At 34.6% G+C, this 25,854-nt stretch overlaps 4 protein-coding genes across 4 annotated transcripts; 1 reads left to right on the forward strand and 3 right to left on the reverse strand.

Moving 5' to 3' along the window:
- Positions 1-2,092: 2,092 nt before the first annotated feature.
- Positions 2,093-5,431, reverse strand: LOC117321193. The gene is made up of 3 exons (XM_033875659.1): positions 5,214-5,431; positions 4,667-4,857; positions 2,093-4,260 (listed from the first exon to the last, which is right to left on the reverse strand). Exons 1-3 carry the CDS (start codon positions 5,425-5,427, stop codon positions 3,994-3,996), a joined length of 672 nt encoding a protein of 223 aa, XP_033731550.1. The 5' UTR covers positions 5,428-5,431; the 3' UTR covers positions 2,093-3,993.
- Positions 5,432-8,302: 2,871 nt separating this feature from the next.
- On the reverse strand, positions 8,303-10,138 carry LOC117321194. The gene is made up of 4 exons (XM_033875660.1): positions 10,100-10,138; positions 9,646-9,802; positions 8,967-9,178; positions 8,303-8,510 (listed from the first exon to the last, which is right to left on the reverse strand). The coding sequence occupies exons 2-4, from the start codon at positions 9,651-9,653 to the stop codon at positions 8,419-8,421; spliced, it is 312 nt and encodes a 103-aa protein (XP_033731551.1). The 5' UTR covers positions 9,654-9,802; positions 10,100-10,138; the 3' UTR covers positions 8,303-8,418.
- A 1,507-nt stretch (positions 10,139-11,645) lies between these two features.
- On the reverse strand, positions 11,646-18,630 carry LOC117321190. The gene is made up of 9 exons (XM_033875657.1): positions 18,278-18,630; positions 16,626-16,828; positions 15,789-16,088; positions 15,516-15,576; positions 15,002-15,257; positions 13,953-14,083; positions 13,220-13,293; positions 12,253-12,387; positions 11,646-11,829 (listed from the first exon to the last, which is right to left on the reverse strand). Exons 1-9 carry the CDS (start codon positions 18,458-18,460, stop codon positions 11,646-11,648), a joined length of 1,527 nt encoding a protein of 508 aa, XP_033731548.1. The 5' UTR covers positions 18,461-18,630.
- LOC117321192 (peptidoglycan-recognition protein SB1-like) lies at positions 18,591-25,182 on the forward strand. Its single transcript, XM_033875658.1, has 3 exons — positions 18,591-18,642; positions 23,885-24,229; positions 24,587-25,182. Exons 1-3 carry the CDS (start codon positions 18,591-18,593, stop codon positions 24,700-24,702), a joined length of 513 nt encoding a protein of 170 aa, XP_033731549.1. The 3' UTR covers positions 24,703-25,182.
- The last annotated feature ends 672 nt before the right edge of the window (positions 25,183-25,854 follow it).

Consider the following 25,854-nt stretch of genomic DNA (forward strand, 5'->3'; position numbering starts at 1 on the left):
GTTGATCAAAGATCGTTTTAACGGACATAAGAACTTACGCCTTACATAGCACAAATTAACGTAATTAGGAAAATGATTTTAACATAACTCCCTAATTGCACATATTTGAAGTTGAAATTCGTCTTCGTTAAGCTAAATAAAAAGGCTATGATTGATGTAACCTTAAGAAGAACCAAGACCCTTATCTCAATCGGTTCTTTAAATATATATAATCACTTAATCATCGTTGATTAAAGGTTAGAAAGAGAGGAGCCAACACGATATAATATATTGGTATTGTGTGTAATCAAGCGCAATATCCCGCCGAACTCACGAGTGCTTCGGTTTTTAGGGATAGTAATGGTGGTTTACTAATTCTCCTTCAACTACAATATCTTAAACATTAGCAAATATTCATTTTTTTCCTCGTGTTGCCGTATTACTTATACATGTACATGAAAACGTTTATACACATTGCTATTGTTAAAAATGATGAACTTAGACGTTTTTAAATGTTCTGTCAACTTTGCACGAGGAGAAGTTTTGATTGTACAGAAAATGGTTTCTTGAGGGTTTTGGCTTTAGCCTTTCATATCACTCAAATTGATGTTGCATAAAAAGGGAAATTTTTCAATATGTACTTTTCAAAATCAGTCGCACTGTTTTACGTTTAATGACTGGAGAATATGCATAACATATATAATGATTAAATTTAGACATTTGAAAAATATTCATATTGATAAAACCTTGACACAACATTAACTTATTGATATAACCTTGTATATCTCTGAGTCCTCGAGAGTGTCAGGAGATTAACAACGTGATTGGAGATCCAATGTCAATGACAAAGTATTGTCTTTGATATTTTATTTATCATAACATCAAACAATCAAATCGGACCCAAACCTTACTTTAAACATATTTACCGTAGATAATGGTCAAGGGCGATTTTATGGCGATGTCATACATATAACAGATTGATGCATCATTAAGGACATAATTAAGATAATTAAGCATGTTTTCAAACTAACGCCTTATTTTATATAGAATATGTTTGTCAAAAAAACTCATAAAGATACAGCATTTTGTAAGTTTTCACCTTGAGTAAGAACATTTATTGCCGATCACTTTCAATTATTTGTTGATCCGGGACTTGTTAATGCGAATTGGGTTAGCTTTATTCCTTTAAATGGCATATGGCAGTTCACTGTCCTTCAATGTGAACAATTTTATTGTGAAATGCCGAAAAAAAAACATAATTCTTGGCAATATCACAAATCACACTATGTACCGATTATCTAACGAAGATCTTGTGATGTCCTTAACAACGTTACATCCAATAAACACTGAAATGAATAAACACCTCTTCATACATACCTTGAAACTCATAAAGTGATGCTTTTATTTTTTCCGAAATGCCTTACTGCGACCTGAATTATCCTGGTAAAGTCTCATGATAAATATGAGCGTGTTCTGTGTAAAAAACAGTTCAATTAAAATAAGCAATGATATTTCTTTCATTTCAATTGATCAAACAGTTTCTGTTTAAATTAGCCTTAATCTCGAACCAAGTTAAATACAGTTCGAACTCAAGAACGAATTGGTGTGTTCATTTATTGCGAGAATGTTTTGTTTGAAATGTTTTTTTTTATTCATTTGTAAATATACCTATTGTTTATGAATAATGTAAACATTCCAGCATTAAGGATGTGTGATTTCACCTTCACAATTATAAAACGCATTTTGGTAATTTTGAATTCCTACGTTTGTCCAAACAATTGGTGTCCAACCACTCACATTAACGGATAACATGTAAAATATCAACCGTCCATGGTGCAGACACTATAACCTGCTGTATAACACATATTTTTAGAATTCATGTGAAAGCATCACTGTGCTTTACATATCAATACCAGGGAAACCAATTGGATTTCAATGGACCTTTGGACATTCGACACAGGTCATTACATTGGTATGCCTGTAACAGGACGTTTCAGTCGAATGGACATTTGTTTTTCAAATCAAATAAACATTACTCTTATATGATATAGGTATGTAGACTAGTTTGGATGTGTTACCTTTTTTATAATAAAAAACCAACAGGACAAACATAAAATTTGTAGAAACAGTGTGTTTATTATGTTTACATGTTATTTTTCAATATGAATCACTACCATGCTGTATTTCATAACTTCACCTGTGTGTATATGATCTGTTGATGACGGCCGATCATTGAGGGCAGATTGGCGCAATGATTTTTAATTTAACTGTTTAAAGTTGATTATCATAGTTAAAAATCATTATTAGTACAAAATAATTACATCTCACATATTTCACGTGAAAGCTTATACTGACAAACTAATTCACTTTAATTGGAAATTATTTACACAACAATCCATTATTTGTAAGTTTCAAATCACAATCATTACACAGGTGTACATGGTAATTTACGTCATCGTTGTTTATGGTAAATTAAAACGTGTATGACTGATGTAACCTAAGTAAGATTTTACAGCATACCTGTTGAGAATAAAAAGCAATCAAAAACAAAACAAAACCAAAAAATAACCAATAAAATAAATACGTATGAAAATATCACCTTATGAAAATGGCACACACTATAGCACAAATGTATAATCGAAACACTACTGATTATTAATACGATTGTCACAACTGGATACATAAATCTACACTAAAATATGTTCAATTACCTGTCAATGCAAAGTTACATGCAATATATATGTGATATGTCGGAACAATTAACAATTGAATAAAAAATAATGAAAGTTTACTTAGATCGAATTCTTGTCTTTAGCTCGTAACAGGTCTGAAACAGTTAAATCTTAAGACGGATTTTTATTACATTTTACACTATACATGATTTCGATTCTTGTAATGAGTATTCTGGAAGCATAAATAACAGACCAGGTAATTTACTAGCGTTTTATATTCGATTGTTATTGTTCACAATCAGTAACTGCGTGACCGCCCCAACGCATTGCATATGATGAGGTTTACATTGAGCAAACTCATGCGTTTAAACCTAGGATGCTATATCATTATAAATCGATATAACAATGACATACAGGTCGAAAATGTTAGTGGTATATAGCAAGCTATTGGACTACAGTAAATGTTTATTTGTTGATTAAACGAAGAAGGTTTGCTATATACAGCGTGTAAACATTGAGTACTATTATATTATGATGTCGTTTTATACATTGTTACGTAAGATTATTTTTGCAAATATTTTACCGAGAATACAACCATCAATCAGCGTAAAAATGAAATTAATAAAAGTGTTCCACCACAGATCTATTTGATGTCGACATTTCCATAGGTAGTATCCCAGTGTTCATGATTAGAATTGAGTTCGTTTCCAGTTTCGAATATTTCTTTCCTCTTGTTAATGCATTAGTATAAATGTATGTACTTTTGGTAAACGATTAGTTCCCATTTATATTTTCACGATTTGAATGTATCAATATACCCGCAGTAAAGATTTGATATTTAGTATTACCAATACATTATAACAAATACGATTTAATGGTATTTGCATGTTCAATATTTAGTAATTTGGCTTTAAGTGTCATTTCTTCCATTATGATTACGAGCTTGCATGCTTTTTTTTTCAAAATTATTGTATAATGAAATCTATTCAAATACTCAGCAGGACTACACATCGTTTTCTATCCTTTTTTCGTGGTTCCTTTGTCTTATTTCTTCATTCCCTTGTTTCCATATATCACTTAAGCATATTGTGCTTGAGTTATAGTAGCTGTTTTACAAGATTTCCGCCCCGCATATGTGACAAATCCCTGTGTTTTTCCTGTTTAGCTATTGATTAAAGCACAATTAAAATTATAATCTAATCAATCAGACAAGTGAAATACTTTCATTTAAAAAAAAAAGTAACTGTTGTATTGCATCGCTAACATCATTTAAATGAATTCCATTGTTGTTAATCATTTCCATAAAATAGTAACTGATACAATTGAAACCAAATTGTATCTTTTAATTCCGCATTAACCATGCAAGTTCGGCATCGCGGAGATTCGAACGAAATATCTTGGGAGTTTCACCAACGGATCTTTTACGTCGTTCTTCCGGTATGTCAATTAGTTTGTATGGTGCAACCGCTATCCTGCTGCGAGAAGGACAGACGGAAGTAGACCATCTCTGCATCTTATTCTTCAAAGAGGAGATTACCCATGTGTGAGATATCCCTGTCATAAGGTGAAATTCGACTTCATTTACGTTACGATTGTAGGTCATCAGTATCTGTAAAATAAATACACTGCGTACGTCATTTGTAAGCACATTTATACATTAACTTACCTTGACAGATATAATTTATTCAATAACTATGTAACCGTATACTGTAAACTAGTTTAAGAGAATGGAGGCAGACACAAACGCTCGTTTAAATGCCTTTTGAAACAATTCAACCGGAATGGGATTTATACTAGCCCTATTATCTACTATGTATATATAGATATATATGATTTCGTATCTATACTCCCATTTTTCATTAATCCACTGTTTCAAAATGTGTCACAGCATAATTGAATTCTGTGGAGCATAACTGTTTTCTTTTGTTACCTGGTGATTTTGTTTTCATCTGGAGAACTAAGTGTAGAGTGAGAAAAATGATACATGTATACATTTCTATGATAATCAAACGTACCTTTATGATAGGATAGAGGGCATTAAGGTCATCCTTTGATTCTAAGTAAATCTTTACGACGCCACTTGCAGACATCGCCATTTCCTGTTCTAAAAGATCGAGAACTGGAAGTGGATTGTCTGATGGTCCGTACAGCGCCTCTTCTACATCATTATCGCTGTTTGGTTGGTAGATTCCCTCTAAAGTCGTCACTGTCAATTTCGAGAAAGAGAGATGATTTTATTTGAATAACTACTGTTAAGTATTATTATGTTTGAACAAATATATTTCATTCTCGGGATGATGTATTTTCACTGCTAATAGGTGTATGATAGATCTATTATGATAATAAATACATGCTAGTTGTACTTAAAATTATTTTTTAGGAAAATATCGTAGTGTCAAGGCTTCCTGTAACCTCTAACAGTATTTATAATTATTGTACGTAAGTATAAGTCTTCGTATGACGCTCAACTCAAATCACAAGATTCCATTTTCATAAAAACCGGCATTATCTAGTCATGCTTTTTGTCTTTGCAGGGAAAGCATAAAATTATAATTTGCTTACATAGTATGGAATAAAACTGAACGTCCGGGAGACAAAGGTTACCAACACCACACGCAACAGTTCTCACGGTTGATGCACGCGAATCCATATTAAAGAAAGCGGCGTTGTCATGGAGACTCCCGCCAAATGGACGGGACAATGCAGACAGGAATGTCTTAATAAATGACATACAGCTCTTTGTTTTCTCCGTCCATATATTACCTGCAGTTAACATTCAAATGTAATTATAACAAAAGCGAATATTTTCCTCAATACGATTGCTTTGTGACATTAAGATTATAAATCAAGCAATATAACGTTCATCATGATGTTATAGTTCCTATTTACATGGTGGTTTGCCGTTACTTTCGTTTAGGGGGGGAAAAAAAAAAGGAGCTCTTTTTTAAAAAATTTTGGAAAAAAAAGGGCCCCGGGGTCCGTCTTTTTCCCCGGGGGTTTCCCGGGAAAGGGGGGTTTTTTGGGAAAAAAAAAAAAAAAAAGAAAAAAAAAAAAAAAAAAAAAAAAAAAAAAAAAAAAAAAAAAAAAAAAAAAAAAAAACCAAAAAAAAAGCAAAAAAAAAAAAGAAAACAAAAAAACAAAAAAAATTTTGGGGGGGGGGGGGGGGGCCCCCGGGGAAAAGGGGGGGGGGGCTTTGGGTGGGGGGGGGGGGGGGGGGTTTTTAAAAAAGTTGGGGGGGTAGGGGGGTTTTCCTTTTTTGGGGTTTTTGGGGGGGGGGGGGGGGGGGGGTTTTGGGGGGGGGGGTTTTTTGGGGGGGGGGGTTTTTTTTTTGGGGGAAAAAGGGCCCCCCCGGGGCGAAAAAAAAACAAAAAACACCCTTTAAAAAAAAACACCAAACAAACCCCCCCCCCACAAAAAAACCCAAAAAAACCCAAACAAAAACACCTACCCCCCCGGGGGGGGCATTTTCTAGGGGGTTTTTTTTAAACCCGCTTCCTCCCTAAACAAAACCCAAAAAAAAAAAATAAAAAACCCCAAACCCAAAAACCCAAAAAAAACCAAAAAAAAATTGGTTGGGGGGGGGTTTAAAACCCAACAAAAAACACAAAAAACCCACCCAAAAAACCCCCCAACAAAACACCCAAAAAACACCCACAAAAACCCAAACAACCAAAAAAAAAAACCCCACCCCACCAACAAAACCCAAAACCAAAAAAAAAAAAACCCCCAAAACCAAAACCCAAAAACCCACAACAAAACCCCATCCCTTTAAAAACCCCCACAAATTTTCAAACACCCACCCAAAAAAAAAACAAAAAAAAAAAAAACACAAAAAACAAAAATAAAAATTTTAAGGTTGAAAATATGGGCCATACCCCCTTTTCTTTTGGTTTTTTTTTGGTTGGTTTTTGTCCGGGTTTGGGGTTTGTGTTTTTGTTTGAACAACAAACCAAAACACATAATACATACAATACATTTCATAGGTATATATAGATATCAGTATATATTTCTGTTGTAGAATATAAAGATATTATGCTATATACATGTATCAGGGATGCGGATACTTCAAAACAAAATTGTTAATTTCTCTTGGTATATCATGGTTTTCTTATCAAAATCTGAGGTTAATTCGAATAATTGTATCTAATGAGTCTAGAAAATAACCAAATGAAATATCTTCAAAGAAGACCTCTGACCATCAGTCTTAGTTATGCAGTGATACTTACCAGTCATATGTCGTTTGTAACAGAGTTCCGACCATCAGTCATACTTACCAGTCGTCTGTCGTTTGTAACAGAGTTCCGACCATCAGTCATACTTACCACGTCGTCTGTCGTTTGTAACAGAGTTCCGACCATCAGTCATACTTACCACGTCGTCTGTCGTTTGTAACAGAGTTCCGACCATCAGTCATACTTACCACGTGTCTGTCGTTTGTAACAGAGTTCCGACCATCAGTCATACTTACCACGTGTCTGTCGTTTGTAACAGAGTTCCGACCATCAGTCATACTTACCACGTGTCTGTCGTTTGTAACAGAGTTCCGACCATCAGTCATACTTACCACGTGTCTGTCGTTTGTAACAGAGTTCCGACCATCAGTCACACTTACCAGTCGTCTGTCGTTTGTAACAGAGTTCCGACCATCAGTCATACTTACCAGTCGTCTGTCGTTTGTAACAGAGTTCCGACCATCAGTCATACTTACCAGTCGTCTGTCGTTTGTAACAGAGTTCCGACCATCAGTCACACTTACCAGTCGTCTGTCGTTTGTAACAGAGTTCCGACCATCAGTCACACTTACCAGTCGTCTGTCGTTTGTAACTGAGTTCGACCATCAGTCATACTTACCACGTGTCTGTCGTTTGTAACAGAGTTCCGACCATCAGTCACACTTACCAGTCGTCTGTCGTTTGTAACAGAGTTCCGACCATCAGTCATACTTACCACGTGTCTGTCGTTTGTAACAGAGTTCCGACCATCAGTCACACTTACCAGTCGTCTGTCGTTTGTAACAGAGTTCCGACCATCAGTCATACTTACCAGTCGTCTGTCGTTTGTAACAGAGGTCCGACCATCAGTCATACTTACCAGTCGTCTGTCGTTTGTAACAGAGTTCCGACCATCAGTCATACTTACCACTTGTCTGTCGTTTGTAACAGAGTTCCGACCATCAGTCATACTTACCAGTCGTCTGTCGTTTGTAACAGAGTTCCGACCATCAGTCATACTTACCACTTGTCTGTCGTTTGTAACAGAGTTCCGACCATCAGTCATACTTACCAGTCGTCTGTCGTTTGTAACAGAGTTCCGACCATCAGTCATACTTACCACGTGTCTGTCGTTTGTAACAGAGTTCCGACCATCAGTCATACTTACCAGTCGTCTGTCGTATGTTACAGAGATCCGACCATCAGTGTTACTTACCAGTCGGCTGTCGTATGTTACAGAAATCCGACCATCAGTCACACTTACCAGTCGTCTGTCGTTTGTAACAGAGTTCCGACCATTAGTTCTAAGTTATAAATCAGTGAAACCTACCAGTAGTTTGTCGTTTTCCTCCGTGTGCTACCTATATAATAAATAATGTTAGATTTGCTTCACGATATTGGCTCGATTCTTCTTTAACATGGAAGGTGTAATGGCAGATATTTCATAAAACATTAAACGTTAAACAAAGGGATATGACCTATAATAAATGTCAGGTAAATTATCATGTTACGTTGTAGGATATATGTGTGAATGAATGGTTACAGATGTATTCGTACTACAGAGTTTTAGTAGAGAAGTTACCTTCACACACCATGTCCTCATGTATGCAGACTCCTTTACAATATTTGAATGAATCACAGCACGGATCTGCAACAGATAATGTGTTTTATATATATTTATCTACATTTGTCTGGCATTGTCACTATATAGTCTGTTTGAGAGCTCTGGCATTGATGTACGTTTAAATACCATCAATGACGCACTACACGTATCAGCGTATTCATACAACACAAACAGGAACTACAATATCCAGGATGATTAAGTTTAACAACGAATTATTTTGTGTACATTATTTGTGTGTGTTTTTTTTTTTTAAATATGCCATTTGCGCATTACGTTGATTCCTTGCAAAGCTCTAGCATTAAGATGTATCATTAATACCATACAAAAACAGTTCAATACTTAAATAAAATTATAAATTAAAAACAAATTATTTCCAAATATATTCATTGCATCCCTGATGGGTGTATAACTCTAACATCAACTACTGTATTTCGTTCCTGTTTTTTGTGATGTCCATACATATAACAATGATATATTTACCGATGATATTGGCTTCCGTTAGGTAAAGGAAGAAAGTGTAAAGTCTTAAGGCAAGTCTCGGTATCATCATCCTACTGCTTAGCCATCGTAATGGATCAGTGGAGAAGCTATACGCGGTATCTTGGACACAGCGTCTGGTTACTGACCCACACATTTGTTCACTGGAGCCTTCGGCAGGGAACTCGATATCATTATAGGGATACTGGAGTAGCCTGTAAAGAACAACAGACATACTTCACTGATGATATATATAATGTTATCATTATCTAACCAATACGGTACGACGACAATTGTAATCATATGAAACACAGAAACAGTAAATACCTTAATATGCATCAATAAAGTAAGACAAAAGGCACATTTACGAATGTTTTATCGTTGATTACGAAGAAATGTGTTAGATCGAGTTCTGAATCAACTTTTCCTGAACTTTGAATGAACACAATTTCCTTCTAAGCCTAATGACCATCAGCGTTTGTAACGGAGGGATATATAATTAAATACATGATTGTGAACAGATTCAAAGCCCTCCTCCGACTAACTGATCACTATCATATTTAAAATGTAATATCATTATAGGTGAACAAATACCAGAACAACTATAGTTGGACAGGATAAAAGTTTGGTATAAAATGATACACGCATAACGTCATTCAAAGGCACCCCAGGGAAATATCACCTTTGCATTTGTTTGATATTATATCGGGAGTAGGTCTCGTCTATATCACCACAAACGTCAACTACGCTTCTGCCCGACGGATATTCTTTATCACCGGCTTGGAATAAATCTAGACCTCCTAGTTGAGATGACACCTTAGATGGATCAAAACTGATGGCTACAAAGAAAGTCAATAACTCAAAATTGATTATCATACCACATCGTTGTAAGTTAGTAATAGTTTTTCAAATGTTGCGTTTTTCTATCAACGTTGCCGTATTGTTTGTGGCAATGGCAAATGGCAAAACAGATAGTGTGTTTCTTACAAAAACGTTAGAACATATTTATCTGATTGTTGCGGGGGTGTTGTGTTGTGTTTTTAATAGTATGGTGTAAATATATATTAATACCTATTTTCATGGTATGCAATATCTTAAAAAAACAAGATTAGGATGTATAATGTACAAAGAGGTACCTGTCAAAATACTTTGAAATAAATCAATGCAGGGCCAGATGGATTATTTGCAGTTTGAATCGAGACTAAGTCCTGTCGATCTGCGTGACCTTAGCGATCTCTTACGCCGAAAATGGTCAGTCTGTTCTCCAACACATACTTCCCGAAACTCATCTGATTGGCCGTCACGCATGCGTAACCCTGCACATTTTGCCAGCTGATATAATCTCCGGTTAATATCTTCATCAACGGATCTGGCTAAGTCGAGTTCTTGAGTGACGCCTATAGTTGCTGCACGACCCTCGTAGAAGAGCGACGTGTTTCCATGTTGCCTGTCGGGAAATCGTTCTGTTGGTTCGTCCCATCCTTCGTCTACCATCAATTTTCCTGGTAATAACAGATAATATATGGGATATTGCTTTCCGCCAAAATTCGGAAGAAGATCAATGCAAATTTTCATTATTAACCATCTACTCATAATCAAATTTGTCCACGTCTGTATATACTCTTTTGATGTATTTGTCTTTTAGTTAAATTTGTTTTGAGGTTCTAATTGTTCACAGAAACACAAAACATAATGGAAATTGGAAGTTTTAGTATATTACGACTTTATATATATAAATTATTATGTACTAACTATTGGTAGAATATCAAATTACTTACAAACAATGGCGAATCGATATATATATATATATTTATCAATATCAATATACCAAAAAAAAGATATTGATATCTGAAATACTCAAACTGAATGACTTACGTAGTGGCCATTCCGCTTGTACTAACAGAGCAAACTTTGTCAGGGAGATGTGCATATCTCTTGATACCAGCCTGTCAGCACAAATACTGGTGGCGTCACCATTACTGCAGTCGGGGCACGGTGTGGATTCATTACCACACCAGGCAGATTGGATGGACTCTTCAGACGGAAATACGATGAGGTCCCCAAATAACTCGTCCAGACTGAAGACAAAAGATATATTCAATACAATGTCAGTGATGAAACATTACATAATATAAGTACAATATATTGGTTTATTTTAATTTTATTTTTATTATTTTATTTTTATACCGTATATCCGATATTTTAATCAACATGTTCTCCACTCGGTTGTAGTGTAAATTGTCATATATTCTTTTGATACGATTTGCGAGCTTTTATCAAGCGCTAATGTTGATCCGGATAGAAACGTTTAAGGGTTCTTATTGTGGAAGAAAACCGGAGTACCCAGTGACCTACATGGCCCGCTAGGTGACACCATATCTTTTTACACCCAAGTTTTCCGAATAAACCAGAGGTACACCACTTGAATATAACCTTGAATAGATACAGACGGATGTAAGTTTGGATGTCTGTTTTATTTGTTTTACTACGTGATAATATCGTTTTGTGTTCAGGCTATGACATATGGATCTTTTCAATTTTGATAACTTTTTATATTTTATCATGTTTAGTCTCCTTGAAACATTTATATATCTAATACATATTATGCATTTTGTCTGCATGTACATGAACCATGATAATTTGCAATAATATTATTCTTTTAGTCCTTTGTAAGGAAATGTCCTACTGTTTAAGGCCGTCCTTTTTGTCGATGATCGGATTGCTTGGCTCTCCACAGGCTTCTTCAAGACTTTCATATAGTTCTGGAGTATCTGTTTTAGAGCAGTAGGCTTTACAACTCTTTGTGACATTCGTTGTGGAAAGAGTTTGGTTTGTTCCGCTGGGAGTCATACCAATATCTCCGCAGCTAAATTTAAACAATAAAAAGAAGAGTTAGTTATCCATCGTGGGTGTTCTTCGTATCTTCTACATGGTCTTATATTGTTGGTATAAAGTAGCAACGTATCGGTAATTAATTATTGAAATAAAGTTTATGAGAAACGTTCGCTCTTCCTCTGTCTAATATTTCGCATTAAAGACCGAAAAGTATTGATTCATTTATATTGTTTGGTTTCCTCATATCAACTCTTTAGTTCGTTACCATCTTAGAAGGACGAAACGGCTGACTGAATGATACAATTTAAGATGATTGATGTTGCTTATTTTTCGTTGGTATCTTACTCTCGATTTGTGTTGAAAATGTTCTTCTATATCAAGTATTCTCTGTACACTCTATTGCTATATTACACACACATTTAAGTATTCTAATTTCGTAAGGGTAAAAACATACCACAAGGGAAAGCCAAAAGCTGTAATATCAGCAGTCAACTTCTCTAATTCTAGTCTTCCTGTTGATTCAGCCATCACATAGGAACATAACGCCTCATTATCAACATTGGAAAAAGTATGCATCTGTGTTGTTTTGCTGCAAAATATATCATACAATAACGACATCATTTTACATGGCGATATCCTTGTTATTCTATCATTTATTAATAGTTAGGTATACAGTAAAACCGCACTTACTCGGACCCTAATTCTTCAAAATCCCTTACCCTAACTGTTCGTTTGGTTCGGAACGGGTCCTTATATATTCTTTGTGCATAAAACTCGGATAACTCCAATCCCTTTTTGTCGAATACTTTGCATTTCTAGAACTATTATTTATCTCTCTTTCTTTATATTTATAGTATTAATACTAAAGTATTATTCGTCGATATGTGTCACACCAGGACTTTTTTACCTACCTAGATTTAAGTATGTATTTAAATGTCAATTTCAATTATTGATTTATGTCTAACTCTCGAATAATAGCTGTCAAACCAAAGTCACATATCAGTGTAAAATCAATTTACGTAATGGCTATATTAGCAAAGGTTACATGTCTATCGTAATATTTAATATTTGTGGATTATTGTGCTTATTGTGATATCGTACAGCAATGATCACTTTATGTTTTGTTTCAAATTGTTTGTATGTTTTTTTTTCTCCATACTATTGTATCTTAAATCCAGCTTCACTGTATATTGTACTAGGGTAGCAGCGTAAGTTAACATTAAGATCATGTTATTGTAAACATTTGATCAGTACCTAACGATTTAGGAACACTCGAACGAAACCCGAATATTTCGTATTCTTCGGAACTATTGGAGTTCGAGTCATCGGGGTTTTAATGTACGATTTAAGCTTATGTTTTAAGGTAAACAAGTTATTATTTAAGGATAAAAATGTGTCTCCTGTATTGATTCGTCACTCACCTGTATGTCGTTGGGGAGTCGAAACTCCAAAATACGTCTTTCTCCGACCAGGCCATCATTGGAGTAAATTGTAGCTAGAAAAAGGCAGTGTACATCAATATATGTTCACTTCATTTCTAATGAAAGCATTATTAGCGTCAGGTTACACGCATCTCTTGTATCTTAAGTTATACAAAGTACTGGAATCATCACTAGTAAATATCAGTATTAGACAATCATACCTGGTTGGTTAATGTGACTTTGATATTAATATCACTGGTAAATATCAGTATTAGACAATCATACCTGGTTGGTTAATGTGACTGTGATGGTAATATCACTTGTAAATATCAGTATTAGACAATCATACCTGGTTGGTTAATGTGACTGTGATGGTAATATCACAAGTACATATTCGTATAAGACAATCATACCTCGTTAGTTACTGTGACTGTGACGGTAATATCACATGTAAATATCAGTATTAGACAATCATACATTGTTGGTTACTGTGACTGTGATAGTAATATCACAAGTACATATCAGTATTAGACAACCATACCTGTTTGGTTAATGTGACTGTGATGGTAATATCACAAGTACATATCAGTATTAGACAACCATACCTGTTTGGTTAATGTGACTGTGATGGTAATATCACAAGTACATATCAGTATTAGACAATCATACCTGGTTGGTTAATGTGACTGTGATGGTAATATCACAAGTACATATCAGTATTAGACAATCATACCTGATTGGTTACTGTGGCTGTGACGTTTACCGTTTCCTCCGTCTCCAGACTGTTTGTGTCACTCCTAGTATACCTCCAGTCCGTAAATGTTGCGTTTACACCTAAGTTGTTTTCCGATCCCAGAAAGTGTACTAGATAAAAGATGACAACTCTCAAAATCAACTGCAGTAATTCGGGGTTCGCCGTCTTTTAATTCCGCCATTTCCCTTTACAATACATTTCAGTTTGCAATAACGTATTCAATCAAGCTTGCCACCTCACGTAATGTTAAATATACGATCACTAGTGCGAAGCACGAGTGAAAAATATCGAAATATTCTGTCACACGGGTTCAGTTTTCTTTTTATTCCATATTATATACAGAATTTTAAAAAATCGAAAAATTAATAGTGTCCACGTCAACTTGACGGTACCATTTTGAAAGGGCTGATCAACGCAATTTAAGCGTTTTCTGCTGTCATCGGAGAATCTGTGCATGAATAGCTAACTTCAAGTGAGGTTTTAGTAAAAAAAAACTAGTATGAATATCTCATAGATACAGCAAAATAGCCCTTTTATCTATCTTCGTTTCGATTGGAAAAATTGAAAAAGTTTCATTGGGGTAAATACAAAGGTTCGCTCTGATTGGTCAAAAACGTTTTGTTAGTTTATATATTTCTATATTTCACTGGCAAAAATGCTATAAATAAACATAATTTGCTATAAAATCACATTTCATTTCGTTGTTTTTAATAAGGCTTACGGTTTACTTTTAATGTCGGTGCTCTGTTTCTGTATCGCCCGGTTTGGTCAAAATTTAATTTGACATCTTCTCAAACGGAAGTAATACATTCATTTAACGACAATATCGTTCTTACGAACATGTAAATGTCCTAATTATGTTGCCGTAAAAGATCTCAAGAAAAAAAGTCGATAAGAGGAACAAAAAAGGATTATACTGAAACTTCTTGCTTGTAATACTTTTGATTATTTGCCCGAAACATCCAATGTTTACACGGTCTAAAATTCTAAAGAAGTGCTATATTGCGGAACAAAAGAAGCATACTTACACACATTGAACTGTCCACTCTCATTAAGATTGATTTTAGCCTCCATTGCCCCAGTGGCAACCATAAAGACGTCGACTGACGTTTTCAGTTGAGCCCGCACTGTCAGACTCAGCGGTGGTAAATCAGGAAGGATGGCCAGAGGAATGCTTACTAGGTCAAACACCCCTGTGTTCAGTACATTAGCGCTGTGGTTACTGGAGACAGCTCTAGTCGACATTACCGACAGAGTCAGCTGATCTTGTACCATCCCGGAAATCTTCAGGGAATGAAATATATATACTTATAATGACTTCATAAGTAACATAGATGTAAAATGAATAACATTTCTAGTCTTTTCTTATGATCGTTTGCAGTGTACCGACACATCGTGATTATATCATACACTATTTGTGTACATGGTAGTGTCAAGTCAAGTAGGTGTTAACTTTCGTATTTAGTATTTATTTTATTACATTATGCTGTTTGTAATATTACTTCGTAGCCATATATAGGTATTAAGAGCAACAAACCCTACCTCTGACACAAACACTGCTAGTTCTGCTTTGTTCTCGGGAGTCCGGACTAATTTTATCTGCCTGCAATATAAAATTGGAATTATTTGACGTAATTAGGTCGGTATTCCATTTTCTACCTCATTAATAGATAAATTATAAACAAATAAGTTAAATCAATATCAATTTATACAAAGCAATGTGTACGAATTAAAATGGGCTTGCCCATGTACGTAAATGATTCGGGCCCTATAAATACCAATGCCTTTCTGAGAATGAAAGTGTGAAACACTTACAACCTGTATGACGTGGAAATATCACCGGAACATGATTCACACGCTACGCGGTACACTGTATCATCTGTGACGGGTGGTAGACTGTCGCTGTTAAACACAGTTGGAGATATCTGTGTTGATAATTTCTGGATACCAAATATGCTGTTCTCGGGATTAAAACGAACTGTTTCTGAAAAGTTCGTGTTGAAGTTAACAGCCCCGATAATGGCAGATGGTATTCCAGATGTTCTCCTCTTGACCCGAGTGTGGGGTCCAAGGTAGTGAAGATTTACTTCAAACGCCTCAAATAGCTTTGAAAACCTGAAATATAGCATTACATATACTTTCAGTATCACTAAAATATTAAATAATATTTTTTTCATATATATAAAAGGTACATTTCAATAAACTTGTCTTCTTGTTTACTTAGATTACTTTAGATTATTTGGAACAAATCAAGTTTGTGCTGTTAAATATCTACTGTAATGGACAACATACAAGTGTATATATGTCGACTGTTTGTACACAGTTAAATGATATATTGATGCCAGGAAATAAGAACCTGTATTGAAGTCAGGCTGCTTTGTTCGGCCTTTTCACTTTTGATAATGTAGATGGATCATGTTATAGCTTGGACAGATTCAAGGGGAAATGGTTGTCCCAACTACATGCATGTGAACTTTTCTTTAAAACACTTCTTAATCTATTATTTTACCCAGTATCACAAAGAGGATAATGATAATAGAACCTAATAACTGTTCCACTTAATACACGTGTCTTATATTAGAACAATAAAGTAAACCAAGCCAGGTAAGATGGAACAGACCTGTATCCAAGACTTATACATCATAATCTTACTCAAGTGGTTCGGTTGACAATTCCACTCGGTCGTCTCGTTTCATAGTCATTTCCAGCACGTGTCGTAATTGATTGGTTCCACTTCCTCCTTCGTAACATTCCCGTACAGCGTTTCCTAGGACGACGTCACCAACACTCCATGTTGATATTGTTTCCGGGTCGAATGTTACAACAATCAAAACTGTTTCCTTACACCTGGTACCCTAAAGCATACATTTATATATTAGCCTATATTGATAAAAGTTAAAAAGATAGCAAATTATGAATTTACAATTACGAGAAGACGGTAATGCCTTCTGTTTATATATGAATAAACAGCATCGAGAAAAAAAGAAAAGAAAAAAACGACACGGTTACTTTACCAACACGATTTAGACGTCTCACCAATAAACATTTTGGTAATGTTGTATAATGCTCATATCTAATATCATTGTTATATAACAAGATTTGCTTGTCTTTCGTTGGTATGGAATATTTTATCAAAATATCTAAACATATGCAAAAGGATTCGAGCTTGCTGGTTGAGTCTTTATATTGTTCTTGTAGTCCTAATATTATTATACATTATGTATATATCATATATTCTATCGATATCAGATATTAAGGTTTTTTTTTGTTTTTTTTATCATACGCGTTTTTGATTTGAAAGAAAATTCCTGCATCGACATTAATCTGCTTTCGGTTCGAAAATGTCACATGAGCCAAAAAGATATTTAGGTATTCAAAACAGAGAGGTTGTATCATTGTACGTGATTAAAGCTCTGAATAATGCTAAACGCACTTTCATCGGAATACTTTGTCTTATATAAAACCGTTTTACCAGCGCATGCATATATTTTTGGTTCAAAACCGGGATTTGTGTATTGATGTTAAAGAAACTGTAAAGATATTGTTCTGAATATCCCATTGCTGAACGTCAAGAACAGATTGGTTTTTTTTAATTTCAGGTACCAGTATTTGGTATGTCACGGCCTGATGTTTAAGTACCAGTATTTGGTATGTCATGGCCTGTTAAGTACCAGTATTTGGTATGTCAAGGTCAGAGGTTTAGGAACCAGTATTTGGTATGTCAAGGTCAGAGGTTTAAGTACCAGTATTTGGTATGTCAGGATCAGAGGTTTGAGGACCAGTATTTGGTATGTCAGGGTCAGAGGTTTAATAACCAGTGTTTGGTATGTCATGGTCGCAGGTTTAAGTACCACTGTTAGGTATGTCCCTGCCTGATATTTTAGAACCTGTATTTTGTTTGTCAGGGTCAGAGGTTGAAGTACCAGTATTTGGTATGTCAGGGTCAGAGGTTTAAGTACCAGTGTTTGGTACGTCACGGCCCGGGGTTGAAGTACCTGTTTTTGGTATGTCAGGGTCTGAGATTTAAGTACCTGTATTTGGTATGTCAGGGTCGCAGATTTAAGTACCTGTGTTTGGTATATCACGAACCTTTAAATCAATGCCAAAAGCCTGAAAGTGGCAAGTGCGATATTACGGAAACAGGTACAGAAAAGAAAACTATTCCAAATTAAGTCTATCACAACTCATGTAATGGGAAAAGTGGTTTCAATAATGCCTAACCTTTAGGGCCACTTCAAATAACAATAGTAGAATCCAACATGTCAGTTAACATGTCTCACACATAAAACTCTGTATAGACTTACCTTGATTGTTTTGTGGTCATCCAGATTGATGATATTTCTGGTGTGTCCTGAGCTGGTGAGATGGTACACATGTTCGCCTTCGTCTGATTCAAAGTTGGTGTCATGATGGAAATGATGTGATAATCCTCTGTGCAAACCAGTAATGACAACAACAATAACACACACCACATACACACCGGCCATGTTTTGTCTAACAACAGACCGTACAGACCAGGAAGAAAAACTGCCTATTATGACGACTGATCGAAGTGTTATAGTCGACTTGAATTCGGTTGTATACACATAGCTCAGACAGCAGACAGAGTGGTTGGAAATGGACAACAAAATACAGCTGGCCTGTCTCCTTCTTTGTATTTCACTTTTAGGTAAGTACGTAATCCGTAAAACAGTAACTACGCTGGTAAATTACAAAACAATATATAACCATGTATAATGTATTCTGATCACGTTTTGTGTAGCATTCACACATATCTCTTTGTCAGGTCCTAATTGATAATTTAATCTGGAATGGTAAAGTACAGATAGAAACATCAAATGAATAAAACTCCGTGACTGAAGCCAACTAAATTCTTTATGTATGTAATATTTATGCAAAATATCAATTCCAGCCATCTACATTCACGCTATGATTACCGCGTATGTAAAGGGAAATAACCATCGTTAAATTTGTACCAGTATGAGCAAATGCAGAAACATTTGCTAATTTGATATGTCTGAATTCACTTTGTTATGAATGTATATACATGTATATATATATGGGGCAAAGAAGTAATTCAAACAGTGTAAACAATAAGGTTTGTTAAATTTTCGAGGCAATCCGCCCCTTTATCAAAACACAAAAAATCACAAATACAATCACATAATATATATAAGAAGTACTGGAAATACAATAAAATACAATAAGAATAATGTTTTAGTAACTGGAGAAACCACAATGAACCCTTCGGCAAACGTAGGCCGAAGGCGGATACTAGCGTATGTATATATATATATATATATAACCTAGCGTATGTATATATATATATATAAAACCTCTTTAAAGTTTGCCATTGATGCCCAATCTTGAATTTAGAGCTAAGAGATGAAAACATTCTTTTTATAATAACATGAATTGGAATCAGTTGATCCACGTGTAATGTCCTGTTTAACGCCGAACGAAAATGTTGTAAAATACCAGACCTACGAGTGAGACCGAACTCTTTATAAATAAAACTCATTGAAATATATGCCGACAACCTTAACACTGCATGTCGCAAAAATGTAACAGCGCCGACAACATAAACACCGTCGGTCACAAATTGTTACAGTGCCGACAACATAAATACTGCCGGTCACAAAAGGTTACAGCACCGACAACATAAATACTGTCGGTCACAAAATGGTACAGCGCCGACACCATAACCACTGCCGGTCACAAAATGGTACAGCGTCGACAACCTTAACACTGCCAGTCACAAATTGTTACAGCGCCGATAACATAAACACTGGCTGTCACATGAAATTACCAACACATGAAAAAAGTTCACTGAGATCCCTGAGACTGGTTTCATTGACGAATAAGTCGTAAGGGCTCTCTGGTTACGCAAGTGAGTACAAGTACATATATATGTATATAATGTAACGAATTGTGTATTGTTTGTGTGTATTTTTGTTGCGGATATCTGTGATATCTATAATCCTTTATCTATTTTAATCATTTATTTTTCTTTACCTTTTATTTCTGACCCTTCTTACAAATAAACATATAACCCGAATTCATTTCAACGACTGGTTCTGTTATTTATTTTTACGTGTGTGTATATGCACATTGAGCGTGTTACACAGGAACTATGGTGAGTAAGCTTATATTATTGTATAATACAAAATGAATTCGATTTATGTAGGTTGTATGTAATATCGCAGCCACAACGTGTAAATAAAGGTTACACAATGAGTGGTCGTTTATGATATTTCTTTCATTCGAGTTAGTTATTTTTCAAAAGTTACAAAAGTCACAAGCTTAGAAGAGTGTTTTTCTAACTTTTGTAACTAACAAGAATGAAAGAAATACCATATTCAACACATACGAGCTAGTTTGACTTATTTCTACGACAATAGAAAAAGATCTTCTCAGAATGAATTGACCTGTTTTTTGTCAAAATGTTTTCTTTTCACAATAATAGGTGGGGTGTAAGGAAAATAATTTAGTCAAATGACGCAAATTGATATGCAAAGCTGCCAATTTCGGAAATGTATGGAAATATTACAATTTATTACAAATTATTTCAAGTATTAGCAAGTTTATTTCTATCAAAGCAATAAATTGATAGAAATATTTATACATGTAAAAAACCCTTATTAAATTATTTTTCAATATAAATTTAATAGACGCAGTTAGAAGTTTAACTTTTCTAGAGGATGGTAAAAGTATAAAATATTTAGTTTTGGGTATTGTATCAAAATAAACATCACGTTATTCTTGTTATAAACCGATAAGATTTACTCGTTGTCGGTAATATCAATCTTTATATCATATTTTTTATTTAAAGGGTACAGTTTGTAAATCATACATTTGTTGTAATATATGGTAAATTACATTGGATCATGTCATGGCATGACTAACAGTTGTCACTTTTCCTATTTGTTTTAAAGGGAAATCAAGTAGTGCAGTCGAACCTGTCAAACCTGTCAAAAGGCCATCGGGAGTATGTCAGGATGAGACAATCATATGCACTGGATCATACATGTCTGAATTTAAATGTCCTAAAATAAATCAACGATTCTGTACTGATTTACATCACAGTAAGTTTATATTCAACAAAATGTACACGAATACAACAATGGGTTGGTAACTATACAAAAGGTAAATCTGTGTGACACACACATTGGCTTACTAATACACGAAATCAAAAGAATATGTTTTACACAACAAATATAATCAATTCTAACTACTGATGCAGATGTCAATATTTTATATTGATATGATGTTCTTAAAGATACAAAGAACAAATGGTTTACATGTTCGTTGAAATAGCGGGAAATTTCATTTTTAATAGTACGAAAAAATACAATGTATTGCTAAATATAGGATCTTAAATGAGTTATCTTATGAAAGAAGACTATTTTTACCCAAAAATAATTGTTAAAATAGTCTTAGACTTGTTTCATTTAAAGTTACAGCTTTTTAGATATAACAAAATGGCAGCGAGTTTGAATATATGATGTAAGGTCATTTTTTGTTACCATATATTACTGCGCATATAACTATCCGTAGAAATCTTTATTAATTATTTAGTCTGCCATAATAAAAATGATAGATATGACTAGTTTTTATTGTCCGTTATAAACTAAACCAAACTGTGATTGATTACTTTAAGTACGAAGCACTGAGGAATGTGGTGAAGGCTTGCCCATCATTACACGTGATTCCTGGGGAGCCAGAACCCCACTGAAACCCCTTGGGACCATGGGATCCAATCTGTCCTTCTTTATTATCCATCATTCGACGGGAGATTCCTGTTCAAATCGAAAAACGTGCTTGAAGAAAATGAAAGACACCCAGGCATTTCACCAAAAACCGAAAAATGATCAAGGAAAAGGTTAAGTATTCGTCATCTCATGTGTGGTACATTCATTATAAAGTATATACAGGCTTCATATTTGTATAAAAAAGAAATGGGGTTCGAAATTATTAATATTCGGATTTTTCGAAAATGTGTTTACACCGGAAATTTCTTTTTGCCTACAGAAAAAAAAAAAAAAAAAAAAATGCTTTGTAGCAGACAAGGTTAATTAGCAGAAAAAACTTGTTGAAATGATGAGCATAGGTCATACGTCATAGGTTTCGTAATTCTTAAGGTTTTTAGTGGTTACAATGGTTTTTACAGGTCTGAAAAACATGGCATAATTAAGTTTCCTTTTCAATCACAGCTGTATTAAAATGCAAATGTTGTATAGATAGAGGTTACACAACGAGTGGTTGTCGTTAGTTATATTAAAAAAGTTACAAAAGGCACTCACTAAAGCTCGTGTCTTTTATAACTTTTAAAAAATAGCTTACTCGTGTGAAATAAATCCCATATAAAAAAAAAAACATGAGTGGTGTGTCATGTTTCTAACACAATAATATCGGCTTGAATCAAAGGGAAACATGGCAAAGTCTTCTTTCGCATATACGAGAAAGGTGTACAGATGACGTAATTCGATTATTGATGACGTCAATAACAATTGCAGCTTGGTTCAAAGTTCGGATTCTTGACCAATCAAAAGACAGGAAGGTGCTAACGCACATTATCATTTGTTTGCTTGCAAAGCTCTGGCATTCAAATAGATCATAAATACCATACAAATACAGTGCAACGCTTGTATTTACATTCCTTTTACTTTTTTTAATTTTCTTAATGCTATAATTTATATCTAAAATTCATAATTCCCGCCTTATCGACAGTCAGCAGATATTTTATCAGTCGTTGGAGCAGCCGGAACATGGACTCGTGTTTTTTGGCAAACAAAATAGTACATGGAAAATTAAAAAAAAAAAAAAAAGAAACTCAATTTTGTTAATCGTTTTATTATCAGCGTGTAATGCGCAAATGGTATATTATTTATAACAAATAATGTAGACAAAATAATCATTAAACTGAATTATCCTGGATATTGTAGTTCCAGTTTGTGTTGTATTCATACGCTGATACGTGTAGTGCGTGATGGATAGCATTTAAACGTACATCAATGCCAGAGCTCTCAAACAGACTATATAGTGACAATTCCAGACAAATTTAAATATAACCTATATATATCCAACAGTTAGCAAATTTATACAATTGATTGAGAATAACACAGGGCATTGTGGTAGAAACAAAATTCAGTGTGGGTCATATAAGGGGTTGACTGTCTGTATTTACATATCATTAACCTGTGTCTTATATTTTTTTTTCTAATTTGGGCATTTTTACCTGATTTTCTTATAAAAGATAGTAAAAATTTGTACTAGCTAAAATTAAGAGCTTGATTATGTGCCTATACACATTACTTTTATATATTCAGTATGAATGGAAAAGGGATGATGTTGCTTTTTTTTTAATATAACACTGAAATATCTAGTCCAATTCCAGTTTAATGAAAATGCAAAATATGTCAAAAGCATATACCGGGAAAAAATCTTGAATCTTTGACCTTGGCATTTATAACTTATTACCTTGACTCTTTATTTTGATTTTTAACAACACTATTTATCTATTGAACCTTTGTGGACAGACAGACGGGCAGACTGACAGACTGGTAACATAGAGCAGCCGTTTTTTCGATACGGAGCTCTTATTGGAAATCATACCAGTACATTGGAACGTTTGTTTAATGATTGCCTTTACTCTGTTCCTTAAAACGTTTTATTGTGACATATTAGTTTGCAGTGTACAAGCTGATTTTATTGAAGTGTTTATTGTTGCGATTTTTAAAAATATTCTTTGACTATTGACATATTTCTCTCGCAAATTGTACGTAGTTTAAGGTATGGTGTCACGTGTCATAATGTACAACCCGGAAAATTGTCTCTCGAGGTTCATATCAGTATTTAAATACACAATCATATCAATTTATTATAGCTATTTATAACAACAACCTTTGCAGGTTTTGATGACATCGGTTACCACTATCTGATTGGCGGAGATGGGACTGTGTTTGAGGGTCGGGGTGGAAGAGTCAAAGGCGCTCACTCACCAGGCTACAATAATAGAAGTATCGGTGTATGCCTTCTCGGTGATTTCACGAAAACTTTACCAACTACTGATGCCACTACATCATTAAAGAGGCTCCATGCTTGTCTTCAAATCAAAGGAGTACTTTCTGTTAACAACAGTGTCTTCGGTCATAGAGATGCTCGACCAACGGAATGTCCCGGGTCCAAGTTCTATAGCAGTTTACATGAAGAATTCGGAGATTTCTGGCACAGAATCAAGCCGGAGATGTGGACAAGTAAATAAGCATATATATGTTTTTAAAATATATGATTTTTAAGCATATTTTGTAATAACTTTTTTGTTTTTGAGTTTCTCAGTAACGACGTACTTAGTATTTGTTTATTAAGTTAACTATCTAAATATATAGACACAGTCTATGCTAAATAAATCGAAATGTATGTTACAATGTATGGTTAATATGGTATAGATTAAGCTAAAACATAGGTACTGTAGACTTGAGGACATTCTGCATAAATCTTTACACTGCGGTATTTATTAAAGATAGTTGTTTGATGGCAGTGTAATTTTAGTACTACACGTTTCATGAGTCTTCATTCTAATGTTGTTACTTTGTCCATGTTTTATGTTGCAGACTGTAGAGTAGACGGAGGAACATGCTTAGACGTTACTAAAGTTGAATGCGAGGGACGCTGGAAGACTGACTTGTGTCCAGGACCTACGGAAATTAAATGTTGCATTCCGGAGTAGAAGTAGAACACGTAAGATTTGAAGCTGATTTATATTCTCCAGTATGTGAAATCGTCTTCTGTACATTCTGCCGCTGGTGACTAATAAATGTATTATCCAGCATGTGAAATCAAATCGTATTATGTATATTGTGATGCTGGTGACAAATATTCCTCTGTGTGTGAAATCGTATACAGTACATTCTGACGTTTACTTTTATGTTTCTGTTACATGATTTAGACTCAATAATTTAAAAACAGTTACCATCCGATTCTGGATGATTGATTGTTATGACTCTTATGTTTTTCAAAGAATGCGAAGGAATGTTAATCTAAAATAATAACCAGTTATCGTCTTGTTATATCCATATTTTCTTTTGTATGCTAAATGATGTTACTGTGCTTAACTTAAGGTATGACTATTAGTGTTCACTGCCTGCTCATGAGCCATGCATGGACATTATGGTTAAACATTTATTAGACTAATAAAAGCGGTACTGAAGAAGTTTACTCTTAATATATTTCTCCTTTCAATTACATGTATCAATAAATAAGAATATTATTGGTTCACGTTGTTGGAAATACTTCTTTATCCCATATAAAATAAGAATAAATATACTTCATTTGTATCGGTGCCTTAAGGTTGGACGAATTTGCGTATGCTTGGTATAAGTATAGTAACTATATCTAGTCCGGTCTGATTCCATCCTTAGCATATTTACCTTGATGTTTGCTTTCCTACTTACCTTACTTATACTTTTTCTGTTTCCTTTCTATTCTCGATCCCCTTCTGCCTTGCCTATTATGCCATTGATTTCATAATATGCTGAACTACCAGTTCTTGCACACAGTTCTGATTCTTACATTACCTTATTTGGCATTACATAATGCCAGTTAGTCTAACGCTATATCGTGCTCGAATTGGTAGCTTTAACAACTGTGTTCAGTCCTCAAACTATGTCATCTATTTGAGTATCCTCAAGTCTCTTTGCGTTGGGTTATTACTACTGATTCTATTAATTTGTTTGTCATTTGTTAGATCTCAAATCAATTCCATCCGCAATTTTTGTCATGGTAAGTTCTCGTACAATATTATCGTTTCTTTAGTAGACATTGCTTGTCTGTTTTCTCTCTTTTTTTCGCTTATCCAGTGGCAACTAATATTGTCTGGCGA

This window comes from Pecten maximus, unplaced genomic scaffold (assembly GCF_902652985.1).
Source record: "Pecten maximus unplaced genomic scaffold, xPecMax1.1, whole genome shotgun sequence".
Classification (NCBI taxonomy): Eukaryota; Metazoa; Mollusca; class Bivalvia; order Pectinida; family Pectinidae; genus Pecten; species Pecten maximus.

Excerpts from the sequence above, each read along its gene's own strand:
- LOC117321193 (XM_033875659.1), bottom strand. The coding sequence starts at position 5,427 with ATGTTAACTGCAGGTAATATATGGACGGAGAAAACAAAGAGCTGTATG. Across the intron at positions 4,858-5,213 it reads TCAGTTTTATTCCATACTAT|TGACGACTTTAGAGGGAATC; the intron begins GTAAGCAAATTA and ends CGAAATTGACAG. Across the intron at positions 4,261-4,666 it reads CCCTCTATCCTATCATAAAG|ATACTGATGACCTACAATCG; the intron begins GTACGTTTGATT and ends TTTATTTTACAG.
- LOC117321194 (XM_033875660.1), bottom strand. Across the intron at positions 8,511-8,966 it reads AACGGAAGCCAATATCATCG|ATCCGTGCTGTGATTCATTC; the intron begins GTAAATATATCA and ends TATCTGTTGCAG.
- LOC117321190 (XM_033875657.1), bottom strand. The coding sequence starts at position 18,460 with ATGGCCGGTGTGTATGTGGTGTGTGTTATTGTTGTTGTCATTACTGGT. Across the intron at positions 16,829-18,277 it reads ATGACCACAAAACAATCAAG|GGTACCAGGTGTAAGGAAAC; the intron begins GTAAGTCTATAC and ends TGTATGCTTTAG. Across the intron at positions 11,830-12,252 it reads GCTTTTGGCTTTCCCTTGTG|CTGCGGAGATATTGGTATGA; the intron begins GTATGTTTTTAC and ends GTTTAAATTTAG.
- LOC117321192 (XM_033875658.1), top strand. The coding sequence starts at position 18,591 with ATGGACAACAAAATACAGCTGGCCTGTCTCCTTCTTTGTATTTCACTT. Across the intron at positions 18,643-23,884 it reads TCTTTGTATTTCACTTTTAG|GTTTTGATGACATCGGTTAC; the intron begins GTAAGTACGTAA and ends CAACCTTTGCAG. Across the intron at positions 24,230-24,586 it reads CAAGCCGGAGATGTGGACAA|ACTGTAGAGTAGACGGAGGA; the intron begins GTAAATAAGCAT and ends TTTATGTTGCAG.